Below are 13042 nucleotides of genomic sequence, written 5' to 3' on the forward strand. Positions count from 1 at the left end.
TCATTCGAAGGCACGATGTGTTCCCTGTCGACGAGACTCGGCCTCTTAGGTTAGGGTTTCCGCCTGTAAGACGCGGGGGGTCACTCCGACGCCTTTCTCGAGCGCGTTCAGTTACGCTCCTATGCAGTCCTCGGGCAACGACGCTCACAGCCTTGCCATACCATCGTCATGGACATCTCCCGGTGACGTCCCGAAAGAGGCGCTCGATGCTCTCGAAACCTACAAGAAGAAGGACCCATCCAAAGGTTCGGCCTGTTCAACTGCCAGGCGCGTGTTGCGAGGCTCACGAACCGATGCTACGTAGTGATCGTACGGTTCAAGGCGGTCGGGAACGCGCCGATCATGAAACAGAACTTCTACAAGATCACGGCTTCGAATCGCTTTCAGGCCGTTATCCAGTTCTTGAGGAAGGAGCTAGGGTGGAAAGCGGGCGACCCTCTGGTACGACACCCCTCGTTCCAGCTACCGAGTATCTCATACGTTGGTTGCTACAGTTTACGTATATCAACCTCGCATTCTCGCCTGCACCTGACGATACCGTTTCGAACCTGTTCAAGGTAATTCGAGCCCCTCGCCTTCCTTCACAATCCTCCGAACTGATAAACCTCTATCTCAGTCTTTCTCGACGGACGGACATCTCATTGTAAATTACAGGTGCGCTCTGGGTCTTCGACGGATGCCGACGTTGTTTGACTTTCCATCCTCCTCGCAGTACCACGGCCGCATGGGGCTAATTCATCTTTGTGTACCGCAACTCATCTACAATTCACGTCCGAAAGCCATCACGACTCGTCCGGAAGCTCTCCATGCGCAAGCCGAAAGCGCACCGTCGACGACCAACGAATAAGTCCCCGACGTTCTCCCTCATCTAAACGAAATACGTATTGATTCCCCGGTGGATCCCTCACGGCACGACCGCGAAGTTACCCTAAGCTATCCAGGCTAAGGACACGTGCAAGTCGTCACCCTCCTTTCATCTATCCGAGGCTGACTGGGCAGGCGAGACCGGCGCGCTTCTACTCGGTAACTGAGCGGCTTGCGCTCGCTCAACAACCTCGTGTGCTGCCGGTTTGACATGCCATCAAACGCTCACCCATTCTGAGAGTTGCTGAACGTTACGCTCTCTTATGACGAAGTTCTCCTTGAATGCGAAAGCTCCTTGCATGCGTGCAGGGGAAGTCTGGAGGTGCTTCATGTCAAGTAGGATATTCACTCCAGGTTCGGAACGCAAATGAGCCACATACACGTCCTCCCGCTCCTGTACTCCAGTGCGTAAGTGAGGACTATTGCACTCGGGCTGAGCGGCTGGAGAGTGCCCTATAGAGCGCCGCGGCAAAAGCGGCAAGCGCGTGCTCTGGTAAACCCAAGGCACATGATTGGATGGCTTATGTCATACCCCGGATCATCCCACGCCGGTCACCTCCAGTCTCGCGTGAAATCGGGGGCCAGGCGACGAACAAGCTCGCCTCTCTCAACATCCCTCCCGTCCTTCGTCCTCGTCGACGCCATGTCCTTCGCCGCCGCTGTCGCCCGCAGCTCGCTCAAAATCAGGCCTACTGGCGCCCGCGCGTTTGCTTCGTCCGCGACGAGGCGCCAGGCGGTGCCGACGGAGAAACCGGTGCTCAAGAAACAATTCAAGATCTACCGTTGGGTATGTGTAGGATCGTTGCTTCCTTCAGTTGCCGCTCGGTTGAGCTTTGAGCGCGAAAGTGAGAGTTGAGTGGAATGATGCTGACGCGGTGTCATGATTAGGACCCTGAGGAGCCCGCCAAGAAGCCGACCCTGCAGACCTACGAGGTCGACTTGAACCAGTGTGGGCCTATGGTACGCCTAGCTATTTTGGATTAGAAGCGCCCACGTTCAACTCCTTCCAGATTCTCGACGCTCTGATCAAGATCAAGAACGAGGTCGACCCTACACTCACTTTCCGTCGCTCTTGTCGCGAGGGTATCTGCGGCTCCTGCGCCATGAACATTGATGGCCAGAACACGCTTGCGTGTCTCTGCCGTATCGACCGCAACGAGAAGAAGGACACCAAGATTTACCCCTTGCCTCACAGTACGTTATCAGCCCCTAAACGCCCGCGCATAGAAGCCCCTGACACCTTGGTCGTATCGTCAGTGTACATCGTCAAGGACCTCGTACCCGACCTTTCCCTCTTCTACAAGCAGTACAAGTCTATTCAACCCTACCTGCAGAACGACAACCCGCCCGAAAAGGGCGAGTACCTGCAGAGCCAGGAGGACAGGCGAAAGGTGCGTTTCATCGCGTCTTCGATATTATTTCGTCAATTAACCTCCTGTCGCTCCTTGTCTAGCTTGACGGCCTTTACGAGTGCATCCTCTGCGCCTGCTGCTCGACTTCTTGCCCGTCCTACTGGTGGAACCAGGACGAGTACCTCGGCCCGGCCGCGCTCATGCAGGCCTACCGCTGGATCGCCGACTCTCGTGACTCGTACACGAAGCAGCGTCTGGAGAAGTTCCAGAACGAGCTCAGCCTGTACCGTTGCCACACGATCTTCAACTGTGCGTCATTTTGTCCATACCGAGGGCCGAGAGCTGGGGTTCCTAATTGGATTCTCTCCCTTTAGGCGCACGAACATGCCCCAAGGGTTTGAACCCGGCAGCGGCTATCGCGAAGATCAAGCTCGAGCTTGCGGCCGACTAAAGCGTTTCTGAGGATGCTGTCTGACTAATACTCGCAGTTAGAAGTCTTTGTAATGCTATAAGGGTGTCAATTCATTCACTATCGCCATCCTATGCACCCACCAGCAAGATTGTCATAGACAGCCGCTGTTTGTGCGTGGAAATGCGTATGATGGCCCACCCCGTTCCTTCCAGAACATGCTTGGTGCTTCATCACTTGCTCTTACCTCCCACAGTAAACTTCTGTATCAAATCATCCTCGGCTATTGACTGATCGACGTACCCCGCAAGGGATTTGGGGGAATAGAAGGTGGCTCCATCGTACCCGCGCAACGCTGTGTCGTTCATCAAGCGCGTATGCAGATGCGGGTGCGGATTTGGACGGGATTAGAAAGGTTCGCGGCTAGCTCACGTTGCCCAAACGGCACCTTGGCTCGTTGCTCGTTACACAGGCTCGCGCCCGCCGGTCTATGATAATCAGCCTAGTGGTCCCGGTGATTGATCTGCACAACGCAGCCCGTTCTACCCCCAATGATGCGACAGCGGTTTATATATATATCGCCCGCCGAGGCACCACAACCACAAAAATTGTGCTGCAGGCTGTAACTCGTTGAACACGGTGTGATGATAGAGCTATCCTGAGCCGTGGCACGTTCAGTCGCATGCTGGAGGCTGCCGAACCTCATGTATCTTGAAACCTCTCAAGCTGTGCGCGCTGGATGGACACAATCAGGTTAAATCTGGCCTCATCAGCCGCCGACATCTGTGCAACTGGAAATGAAAAGATCTGCTGGTTGAAAGTTGATCACGACTGCGGGGCTGTTACGAGTTCTCGCCGCTCGAGAGATATAAGTCCCGCCTGCCGTGCTGTCAAGAGCACAACCTCCTTCCGCATGCCAAACGATAAAGAATCAGCTAGCACTGCTCCAACGGAAGACGGCACGTCCCTCCCCCATTCTTCGCTCTGGGCTGAAACTCATTCACTTCATATCCTTTGCAGCAACTGCGCAACTTACTATCGAGCTGGGAAGATCCCCCCACACGCACGTTGTGTCACTTTTAAAACTGAACACTGGATGTCTTTGCGAATGCGCCGCAGGTAAGCTTCTTCCATAATCATAGGATGGCATACTGGATTGCTCTTCATTATGCAACAGTGCCGGTGCCGACGCCTACAGGCCGTTTTGCGGAGGCTCTCCGACTTCATCAACGATTTTGTCAACAGACCGACTTTGACGCTGCCCAGGAGAGCATAGAGATTTACAGATCGCTTTTAAAAGAAGCGGGACTTTATCTGAACGGAACGACCACTCTCAATCCTTCAGAAAACCAATACACAGCGGCATCGCATACACAGCGGAGGTATCATATTCTTATTCAACTCGCGCATGTGTTCCAGCATAGGTTTCTCACCGTCAATAATGCTGTTGATCTTGATTTTGCCGTTGAATACGGTCGAGAGGCATATCAACTCTGCATCACGGGAGAACGGGCTTGTCCGACAGTATTGGCGTTGTACGCGGGAATTTTGGCAACTCATGCCACCACTAGCTCTGACTCAGGAGAGATACTTGCGGCTGAATCAATATGTCGGTACATCATCCCGAACTACCCCAAGGAACATCCCTTAAAGCCTACGGCACTTCGTAATCTTGGGTGGATTCTTTATTGTCGCTATGAAGCCACTGGCTCTACGACATACCTTAACGAAGCTGTGGGCCAGCAGCGACTAGCACTGACAGAGATGCCTATGTCCCAATTTAATGAAACACATCAACATCTACGCTACCTGGGATGGTACTTATATTCCCAGTATGACTCACTGGGTAATGCTACGACTCTCGAGGAGTGCATCTCTGTCCTTGCAGAAGCTCTAGAACACTGTCCATCCACACACATTGACAGGAATAAATTGCTCAGCGACATGCTGTGGGCACTGTATCGCAAAGCTATCCATTATGGTGATATCAAGGAGATAGATCAAGGGATAGCACTTGGAAGACGTGCTCTCGAAGCATACTTTCCTACAGGATACCCGGGATCACGCACTATCAATGTCCTGGCTGGCTTCCTTTTACTTCGCCACGGGCTCAGCCTGTCGAATGGACGCGACATTGCGGAATCAGTGCAATTATACAGAGATGGCTTGAGGCACTTGGTACCAACCTCTAAGGCATACTGGGTATTCCTTGAAAATCTCTCCACATGTTTGCGGCTTCAATATACCTGGGGCGGCGAGCTCTTGCATCTTGACGAAGCAATCGAACTGAGTCGGCAAGGAATTGATGCTATACCCTCCAATCATCATCGACGATTCTATGCTGCTTACAATATCGCAGATGCATTGATGGTCCGCTTCACCGAAGTAGGCGATACCAAGGATCTCGTTGAAGCACTACAATGGGATAGACAAGCAATGGCAGCCGTCCTTCCTTCGAATTCGGGCTATTGTGATGTTGCACTTTCCAATATCTCGCATTTGTGCACCAAATATGAGATCTCAAAAGACAAAGCCGATATAGATCAGGCAATTGCATTGTCACAGAGCTTGCTGGCAACCTTGCCAGTCGATCACATTCAAAGACCAGAGGTCATACACCGCATGGCGAGATCCTTATTGCTGCGTGGACAACACACAAGCAATATTTCAGACCTTGCTCGGGTTATTGGAGATTTGACACCCATGACAGACATTCTATCAAAACGGAAAGACGGTCCTGAATGCCTCCGTATACTTTTGCTCAGCCACCAGTTTAAATTCCGCTTGACGAAGGACTCTAATGATGCAAACCGTGCTCTGGATATCATGGCCGCCATGCTGCACATTACATCTCCAGGACGGCGTGACTGGTATCAATGTCTTGTCGCTGCGGCCGAGCTATATATTGAACATGATACCCCATATCGTGATTTTACTCTGGCTCTGAATCACCTTCAAAATGCCTTGTCGGATAACCAAACTGATGTTCGTTCGCGTATTCAACGGGCACTACACACTCTCGATAATATCCAGAAAGATCACATGGACATCTTTGCTTCCGACTACAATATACAGCTGCAGCTCCTCGACATATACACGTCAATTGTGGGACTTCTACCCCGTATTGCATTTTTTGGTCTTCATCTCCAATCCCAGCTTTCAGCCCTAAGTGTTGGCCAGAGTGTAGCTCTCGCAGGAGCCTCTCACGCTCTTAATTTGTTGCTTCCTGAGAAGGCCACAGAAGTCGTCGAGCAGGGGCGTGCTATATTCTGGTCACATCGACTGCGCCTCCGATCCCCATTTGATGCCGTTCCAAGCCAACTTCGAGAACGGTTGCTATTTCTTGCGAAGCAACTGGAGCACACATCTAGTGGCTCAACACAGGATACACGTGCATTGGAAGTAGAGGAAGCGTGCAGAAGACGCCAAAGCGAGGAATGGAACACTCTTGTAGAGGATATCCGTAAACTACCGGGTATGGGACACTTCCTCTTACCGGAGAAATACTCGACACTTGCCAAGGCCGCAGAACAAGGGCCCGTGGTGTTGCTGATATCGAGCACCCTATCTTGTCATGCCATTATTGTGCAGCCTACCACACATGCTATCAGCGTCCCACTTTTGCAGATTACCGAGGCTTGGCTCGTGAAGACCGGGATGGCATGGCATTCAGCCATGAAGGAAGCGAGGTCAATTCTGAGAACTCGCCTCAAGATGGTTCAAGTACATCGTTCCACATCACGACATGCCGAGGCCATTGACTTGCTGCGCCAATTGTGGGTCAAAGTAGTCCATCCGATTGTCAGTGCATTGAGACTCGAGGCATGTGTCAGGTCACTTAATTTGTGTGCGGAGGCATGGCTGATGACTATTTTTTCCCATGGACTAATAGCCATCAACAGGTCGAGATCGCCCTCGCATTTGGTGGTGTGCTACTGGGCAGTTTGCGCACCTGCCAATTCACGCCGCAGGTGTTGATGATACATGGTGCACAGACTATGTGGTATCATCATACACTCCCACAGTCGGTTACTTGATCAGGGCTCGCGCGGGATTGAAATCAGCAAAATGGCATGACACGCACGCCTTGGTGGTGGCCGCACCTCGACCATACAATCCGATGTGGAATGACCTCCTCTCCGCTCGCGAGGAGGCTGTCGTCGTTCGTACGGCTTTACATCGAGGGTCCAAGTTGCCGATTTTCCCTGAGCAGAGGTCTTCCAAAGATGACGACGACTCAATCACGTCCAATGTGCTCCTGGAGAACTTACCGAAGGCCACAATATTACATCTTGCCTGTCACGGACACCAGGATCCAGAGGATCCGCTGAAAAGCGGGTTTGTGCTGCGAGACAAGATGCTAACCATAGAAGAATTGATGCACATACCTCTTCCCCACGCATTCATGGCTTTTCTCAGTGCTTGCGAGACTGCGAAAGGCGATAAGGCGAGTATCTGACTAATGTTCCAATTTGATCCTTGCTGAGGCGACACAAATTCTGCAGAATCAACCCGATGAAGTTGTCCATCTAGCCGCGGCTTTGTTGTTTTCGGGATTCAAGAGTGTGATCGCCACACTATGGTGAGCAGTTCTGACAATGCATGAGATTTCCTCTCTAAAATTCGCCTTAATCTTCAATAGGTCGATGGAGGATGTTGACGGACCAATCATTGCCAAATCTGTGTATGAGAATATGTTTGCAGGTGACGCTGGGCACATAAGCCCGGATGACGTTGCGTACGCTCTAGATGAGGCCGTACGGGCGCTTCGCCTTACGCAAGCCGATCCGAGTCGATGGGCTCCATATATCCATCTGGGAATATGACACAGCCGGGAAGGCCAATAACGAAGGACCAAGCACACGCACAATTACCGTCCTTGCAGTCCTGGACACCTATGATAGCTCTTGATGAGCGACATGCCCAACAGGCCACCAAGATGGAATGCTCTCGACCGGAGAGGAAGCTGCCGTCCACCTATTGCAAAGAGCGTGCATCACCGAGTTATATTTATTCAGATACACTGGCGAGACCGCCCTGAAGTTAATGCTACGCCAAGGGCCAATACATGAACGGAGTAGATCACGCTCCCGCACTGTCACTTTCTTCGCAGGCGAAGTGGTAAACGGTATAGCCCTTTGGGTTTTCTGGCAGATAGAAAGTAGGGCGATTGTACGACAAACGGTTACCGGTCTGCGAGGCTCCACCAGCGTCGATCACGGCGTCAACGACCTTGAGTGCGAATCGGCTCCAGTTCTCAATCGAGCCTCCATACTCGCCCGTGCGCTTATTGCTAGTATCCCGGATGAACTGATGGATAAGGTAGCCATTAACAACCAATCATGAAGTTGCCGGCGTCAGTAATGCCGGTCGTGCTGTAAACCAGAGCGGCCAAGCAACGAACCATGGATTTCGACCCTGTCGAACCCCGCTGGCCAAGAGAATCACAATCTCGCAACGTCGATTTGTGAGTCCACGAAGGGATAATCGTTGTAGCCTTTGGGATTTTCGGGGAGATAGAAAGTGTCGCGATTGTATGGCGTCAGGGGAATATCTTCCTTCAATTTCAACGGTAAGTCGGGCTGGACGAAGGCATAGGTACAAATGGGTCAGCTAACGCGAGGAAGCCACGAAATGAACAACTCACGTTCGAAATGAAGGTCCGGCCGAACGCTATCAGATCGCCCTTCTCCTCCGCGACCGTAATCGCTTTCTCGCGGGTATACCCCCCTGCGCTGATGAACGCCCTGCCGTCACCCCTCCAGATGTCACGCGCGAAATCGTTCGACTCGTCGTCATGTTGCGAATTGCAGTCGCTCCCGCCTGATACGCGCGGTTCGACGAGGTGGATGAACGCCATGTCCGGGTGTGCGTCGCGCATGGCGCGTATGAGGTAAGAGAACTGCGGAATGGGATCCGCCATGCGCATGTCTGTACGAAGAAAAGGTTTTCAGGGTCCGTGGATCGAGAATGTCATGAGCGACCAATGATGTACCATTGAAGGGGCTCCAGGGGCTCAGGCGGATACCGGTGCGAGAGGCACCGATGGCGGCGATCACGGCGTCGACGACCTCAAGCGCGAATCGGCTGCGGTTCTCAATAGAGCCGCCGTACTCGTCCGCGCGGTTGTTACTGGTATCTTGGATAAACTGATCGATAAGATAGCCATTGGCGCCTAAGGCGACGAGGAGGCAGTTCAGAATCAGTGACTGACGCTCCCATTGATTGGATGTAACAGAAGGACTTGCCATGGATCTCGACTCCATCGAATCCGGCTCCGTGAACCGCATTTCGGGCGGCGGTCGCGTATAACTGCACGTACTCTTTGATCTCCGGTACGGTAAGTGGGCGTGGTGCAGGTTTCCCCTTGATCGGTATGTCGGAAGCAGACACGACTTCGAAACTCGGATCTTCACGCTTCAACGAGTCGATGTCTGTCGCGCGACCAAGAGCCCAGAGTTGGAGAACGATGTAGGAGCCTTTGTCATGCACAGCGTCGACAACCTGCGATAACGCGTTAGCAAATATTCAGTCCAATCAAGCAGGAGATAGGCTGAATTCACGCGTTTCCATCCCTCTATTTGAGCGTCACTCCATATGCCAGGGACGTGATCGTACAGACCGGCCTTGGCCGCGATAAAGGTCGCCTCGGTGATGAGGAGCGTGCCAGGGACGCTGCCGCGTTGCTCATAGTGAGTCTTGGCTAGTCCACCGTGGACGTGGTCCTTGTTCGCACGGAAACGAGTGAGGGGGGCCATGACGATTCGATGTGCTAGGTTCAGCGAGCCGAGTTTGAACGGCTGAAAGAGCTTGGGTGGGGACATATCGGAGTGAAGTCTGTTCAGGTCTTGAGAGCAGAGCAATGACTAGATGTTGCGCAATAGCTGCAGATAGCTGCAGAAGATCGCTCGTAGAAGACATCTTATATGCTGAGTGCGAGAATATTCCGACGTGTTAGGCGACTGCATCTCTAAGCAAGGCGTTGTCTAGAACGTCAGGAATACCCATTAATAGTGAGAACCGTAAGTTGCCGAGCAATCAGTAATTGTTCGTATGAGTCCCTCCGCTTGATATCCTACAGTCCTTGAACCAGCGAAGGTGCTGGGTCTCCCCAGGCAGCCTCTAGAGCGAGAAGACAACATGGAGGTGCGAGCGAAATGCGTAGGCCGGAGGATGCCGTTAGCTGCCGTCGGCCCACGTGTCCAACTACTTTCTTCCGCTCCACCGTCGAGTTGCAGAGACTTGTCCTATGTTACTATAGACCGACAGCTACTAGTCATTCAACTCGGATGCAATCTATAGAAGACCATGCTACATCCTTCGCGCATGAAGATTTCATGCGATTTCGGAGCTGCCTAAGCAATCTGTCGTTCGAGCGGAACCTTTCCTCTGAACAAGGAATGATCTGGTTTTCGGGTTCACCCTGTTCGCTACACTCCCTCACAATTGCCGTCGTCTCCGACCCCACTTCTGACGGCTGGTTCTATGGTCGCCGTCGCTGTAGGTGTCGACTCGCAACACGCTCCGAACGGCGCACGGACGGTCGGGATCCGGAAGGTGGTGTGAAGCTCAACTGTGACCACTATAAGTATGTCCGTGCGTGAAGACAACGCCCGTTCTGTAAACATTCCGTGCGGCGTTGAGCACACAGACAGACAACGACAGTCACGGCACGTCTTGTTGTTCTTGTTACTGCTGCATTCTCTGCGGTGACTGGCACGCTCGCCATCGGCACTGCGCTAGGCTATGGCAAAAGCACCCCTGGTGGCGGCTCAACAGCCGCAGCTACACCCACCTCAAACGCCCAGCTTCTCAGCTGGCTCAAAGACAGCACAGCGGTGCGTCCTGGTCCACGTCGTTCGTATGTCCGTCTGGGTGTGCTGAATGACCTGTGTCTCTGGGCAGCGCACAATCGTGTTGGATCAGATCTGCGACTTCACAGACTACTACGGTACCGCGTCCGGGAAGATTTGCGAGCCGTGGACTTGCTTGTGCGTTTGCTCCTGTGCTCTTGCTCATCTTCCAACGCAGCCCGAATCCTCAGGTTGCCATCGACCAAAATTCCTGGTGCGAGAACTACGAATCGAGTGCGAGCACGTTCACATCCTCGTGGTACGTCAGTGATACATCGCAGTTGCGGCGCTACATTGAATGGATCGGTGCCATGTCTATAATATAAATGTCTGCCTATAGACGTATTCTCTCCTCATTGGGAGCAATAAGACTCTGCTGGGTAAAGGAAGCAACGGTGGCATGTACGATTCTCGCACATAAGACGAGTGCAATGGCATCGACCTGCCAATCCTCTCTCGGACGCGCCTGCCAGGCCAACACGGTGTACAACTCCGACGCGGTGTCACGCGCAGATACCGCAGCACCATCTGCTCTCGAGTCTCGTAAGTTTGCAAAAGTGCTGCTCTTCTCAGAATTTCATGCGGAATTGTGTAGCAACTGCGATAACTGGTTATACACCCTTGACCACATCTGCCGCCGATATGACCAATCTGATCTCAGTCCTTGACACGCATTCACGCCAACTTCTCGTATTCGTAGCTGCCTGTGTACAGGTCTCTGCTGGTGTGGGGATAATAAACTTAAACACTTGTGTCCTCGCTGGGTTCGATACCTCTAGTGTTATCTACATGAGCGATCTTCGATAGGGGAATGACTACGGCTATCTCTATGTTTTGTCATATGCGTGCTACAGACAAGAGAATTGGAATGGCAAACGTAGTGAACAGAGTTCGAAATAAGCTCTCGTATTGTCACTGGCCTAGGTAGCAAAAGTGTAATCAACGTAACCCATCGGGTTTTCAGGCAGATAGAACACGTCGCGGTTGTACGGCGTCAAGGGGATGTTATTGATCAGTCGTAGTGGCAGATCAGGCTAGTCAAAGAGGACAAGGATTAATCATCGAACATTGACGAGACCCCGGCGAGACTCACATTGGAGATGAACGTCCGCCCGAAGGCCACCAGATCGCCCTTCTCCTCCGCGACTGCAATTGCCTTCTCCCGGTTGTACCCGCCAGCGCTAATGAGCGCCCTACCGTTTCCCCTCCAGATGTCACGCGCGAAGTCGTTGGACTCGTCATGGTGATGCGACTCGCAGTCGTCCGAGCCGGACGTGCGCGGTTCAACGACGTGGAGGTACGCCATGTCCGGGTGCAGGTCTCGGATGGCGCAGGTAAGTTGCGAGAACTGCGGGACAGGGTCTGCCATGCGCATGTCTGCGCGAAGGCTTGGCATTAGCGATAGGGTCTGGAATGGCAAATGCGGGCAGCGGTTTACCTTGGAACGGGCTCCAGGGACTTAGACGAATACCAGTGCGCGAAGCTCCGACAGCTTCGATCACAGCGTTAACGACCTCGAGCGCGAACCGGCTGCGGTTCTCAATAGAGCCGCCGTATTTGTCCGTGCGCTTGTTGCTGGTATCCTGAATAAACTGATCGATAAGGTAGCCATTGGCACCTAGACATCCCAAAAGAAATTCGATATGAACCTTTCCAGCAGCCTGCGACTGAAGACTTACCATGAATCTCGACCCCGTCGAACGCAGCTCCATGCACTGCGTTGCGGGCGGCGGTCGCATACAGTTGAACGTACTCCTTGATTTCGGGCACGGTGAGCGGGCGCGGGATGGATTTGGAGCCATTTATCGGCACGTCCGACGCGGAGACAACCTCAAAGGTAGAATCTTGCGCTTCAGCGAGTCAACGTCCGTCGCGCGCCCAAGAGCCCAAAGTTGAAGGAAGATGTAGGAGCCTTTGGCGTGCACGGCTTCTACCACCTGCGACTACGTGTCAGCTACTCCCGAGCATGTCATAAAAAATCGTTCTTTCACTCGCCCGTTTCCATCCCGCAATCTGAGCTTCACTCCATATGCCTGGGACGTGGTCGTAGCCGCCGGCCTTAGCGGCGATGAAGGTCGCCTCGGTGATAAGGAGCGTGCCGGGCACGCTTGCGCGCTGTTCGTAGTACGTTTTCGCGAGCTCGCCGCGGATGTGGTCCTTGTCGGCGCGAAAACGCGTCAGGGGGGCCAGCACGACGCGGTGGGCCAGGTTCAGTGAGCCGAGTTTGTGCGGTTGAAAGAGCTTGGGTTTGGACATGATCACGGATTGAAGTTTATGTTGTTGTTGGATAGAAATAGGTTATATATGGGCATGTGCAACGGTGACACATGTTGAGCGACACATGTCTAAGCAAACTGCAGACGTTGTCCAGAACGTCATAAGCTCGCGTTCAAACGCCCCGAATACTGCGATCAGTCAGCCCATGGATGCATGAGTATTTCCAGCAAACCCCGAAGTAAACTTTGCTGCTGACGTCGGTGCGCAAAAAAGAACAGCCCGGCAGACCATGGGAGTTTACCCAGAAAGGGGCCTCGTCGGGGATCACGGAGGTCCACGTGGTTATC

At 53.0% G+C, this 13042-nt stretch overlaps 6 protein-coding genes across 6 annotated transcripts; 4 read left to right on the forward strand and 2 right to left on the reverse strand.

Moving 5' to 3' along the window:
- Positions 1–121: 121 nt before the first annotated feature.
- Positions 122–847, forward strand: PUNSTDRAFT_74443 (APG12-domain-containing protein; the record flags this gene model as incomplete). The annotated part of the gene is made up of 4 exons (XM_007387374.1): positions 122–245; positions 305–441; positions 495–557; positions 617–847. 4 exons carry the CDS (start codon positions 122–124, stop codon positions 845–847), a joined length of 555 nt encoding a protein of 184 aa, XP_007387436.1.
- Positions 848–1507: 660 nt separating this feature from the next.
- On the forward strand, positions 1508–2667 carry PUNSTDRAFT_74827 (iron-sulphar subunit protein of succinate dehydrogenase; the record flags this gene model as incomplete). The annotated part of the gene is made up of 6 exons (XM_007387375.1): positions 1508–1651; positions 1753–1824; positions 1875–2058; positions 2122–2255; positions 2318–2525; positions 2591–2667. The coding sequence occupies 6 exons, from the start codon at positions 1508–1510 to the stop codon at positions 2665–2667; spliced, it is 819 nt and encodes a 272-aa protein (XP_007387437.1).
- Positions 2668–4224: 1557 nt separating this feature from the next.
- PUNSTDRAFT_18177 (uncharacterized protein) lies at positions 4225–4635 on the forward strand (the record flags this gene model as incomplete). The annotated part of the gene is made up of 1 exon (XM_007387376.1): positions 4225–4635. A coding segment is annotated over one exon (411 nt), but the record flags the coding sequence as incomplete, so codon positions are not given.
- A 2245-nt stretch (positions 4636–6880) lies between these two features.
- Positions 6881–7445, forward strand: PUNSTDRAFT_18498 (uncharacterized protein; the record flags this gene model as incomplete). The annotated part of the gene is made up of 2 exons (XM_007387377.1): positions 6881–7076; positions 7216–7445. Coding segments are annotated over 2 exons (426 nt in total), but the record flags the coding sequence as incomplete, so codon positions are not given.
- Positions 7446–7616: 171 nt separating this feature from the next.
- PUNSTDRAFT_122439 (NADH:flavin oxidoreductase/NADH oxidase) lies at positions 7617–9502 on the reverse strand. Its single transcript, XM_007387378.1, has 5 exons — positions 9189–9502; positions 8874–9129; positions 8621–8800; positions 8273–8556; positions 7617–8207 (listed from the first exon to the last, which is right to left on the reverse strand). Exons 1-5 carry the CDS (start codon positions 9447–9449, stop codon positions 8070–8072), a joined length of 1119 nt encoding a protein of 372 aa, XP_007387440.1. The 5' UTR covers positions 9450–9502; the 3' UTR covers positions 7617–8069.
- Positions 9503–11398: 1896 nt separating this feature from the next.
- PUNSTDRAFT_122440 (NADH:flavin oxidoreductase/NADH oxidase) lies at positions 11399–12734 on the reverse strand (the record flags this gene model as incomplete). Its single annotated transcript, XM_007387379.1, has 6 exons — positions 11399–11512; positions 11572–11855; positions 11917–12096; positions 12158–12308; positions 12344–12415; positions 12474–12734. 6 exons carry the CDS (start codon positions 12732–12734, stop codon positions 11399–11401), a joined length of 1062 nt encoding a protein of 353 aa, XP_007387441.1.
- Positions 12735–13042: the final 308 nt, after the last annotated feature.

This window comes from Punctularia strigosozonata (assembly GCF_000264995.1).
Source record: "Punctularia strigosozonata HHB-11173 SS5 unplaced genomic scaffold PUNSTscaffold_13, whole genome shotgun sequence".
Taxonomy (NCBI): Eukaryota; Fungi; Basidiomycota; class Agaricomycetes; order Corticiales; family Punctulariaceae; genus Punctularia; species Punctularia strigosozonata.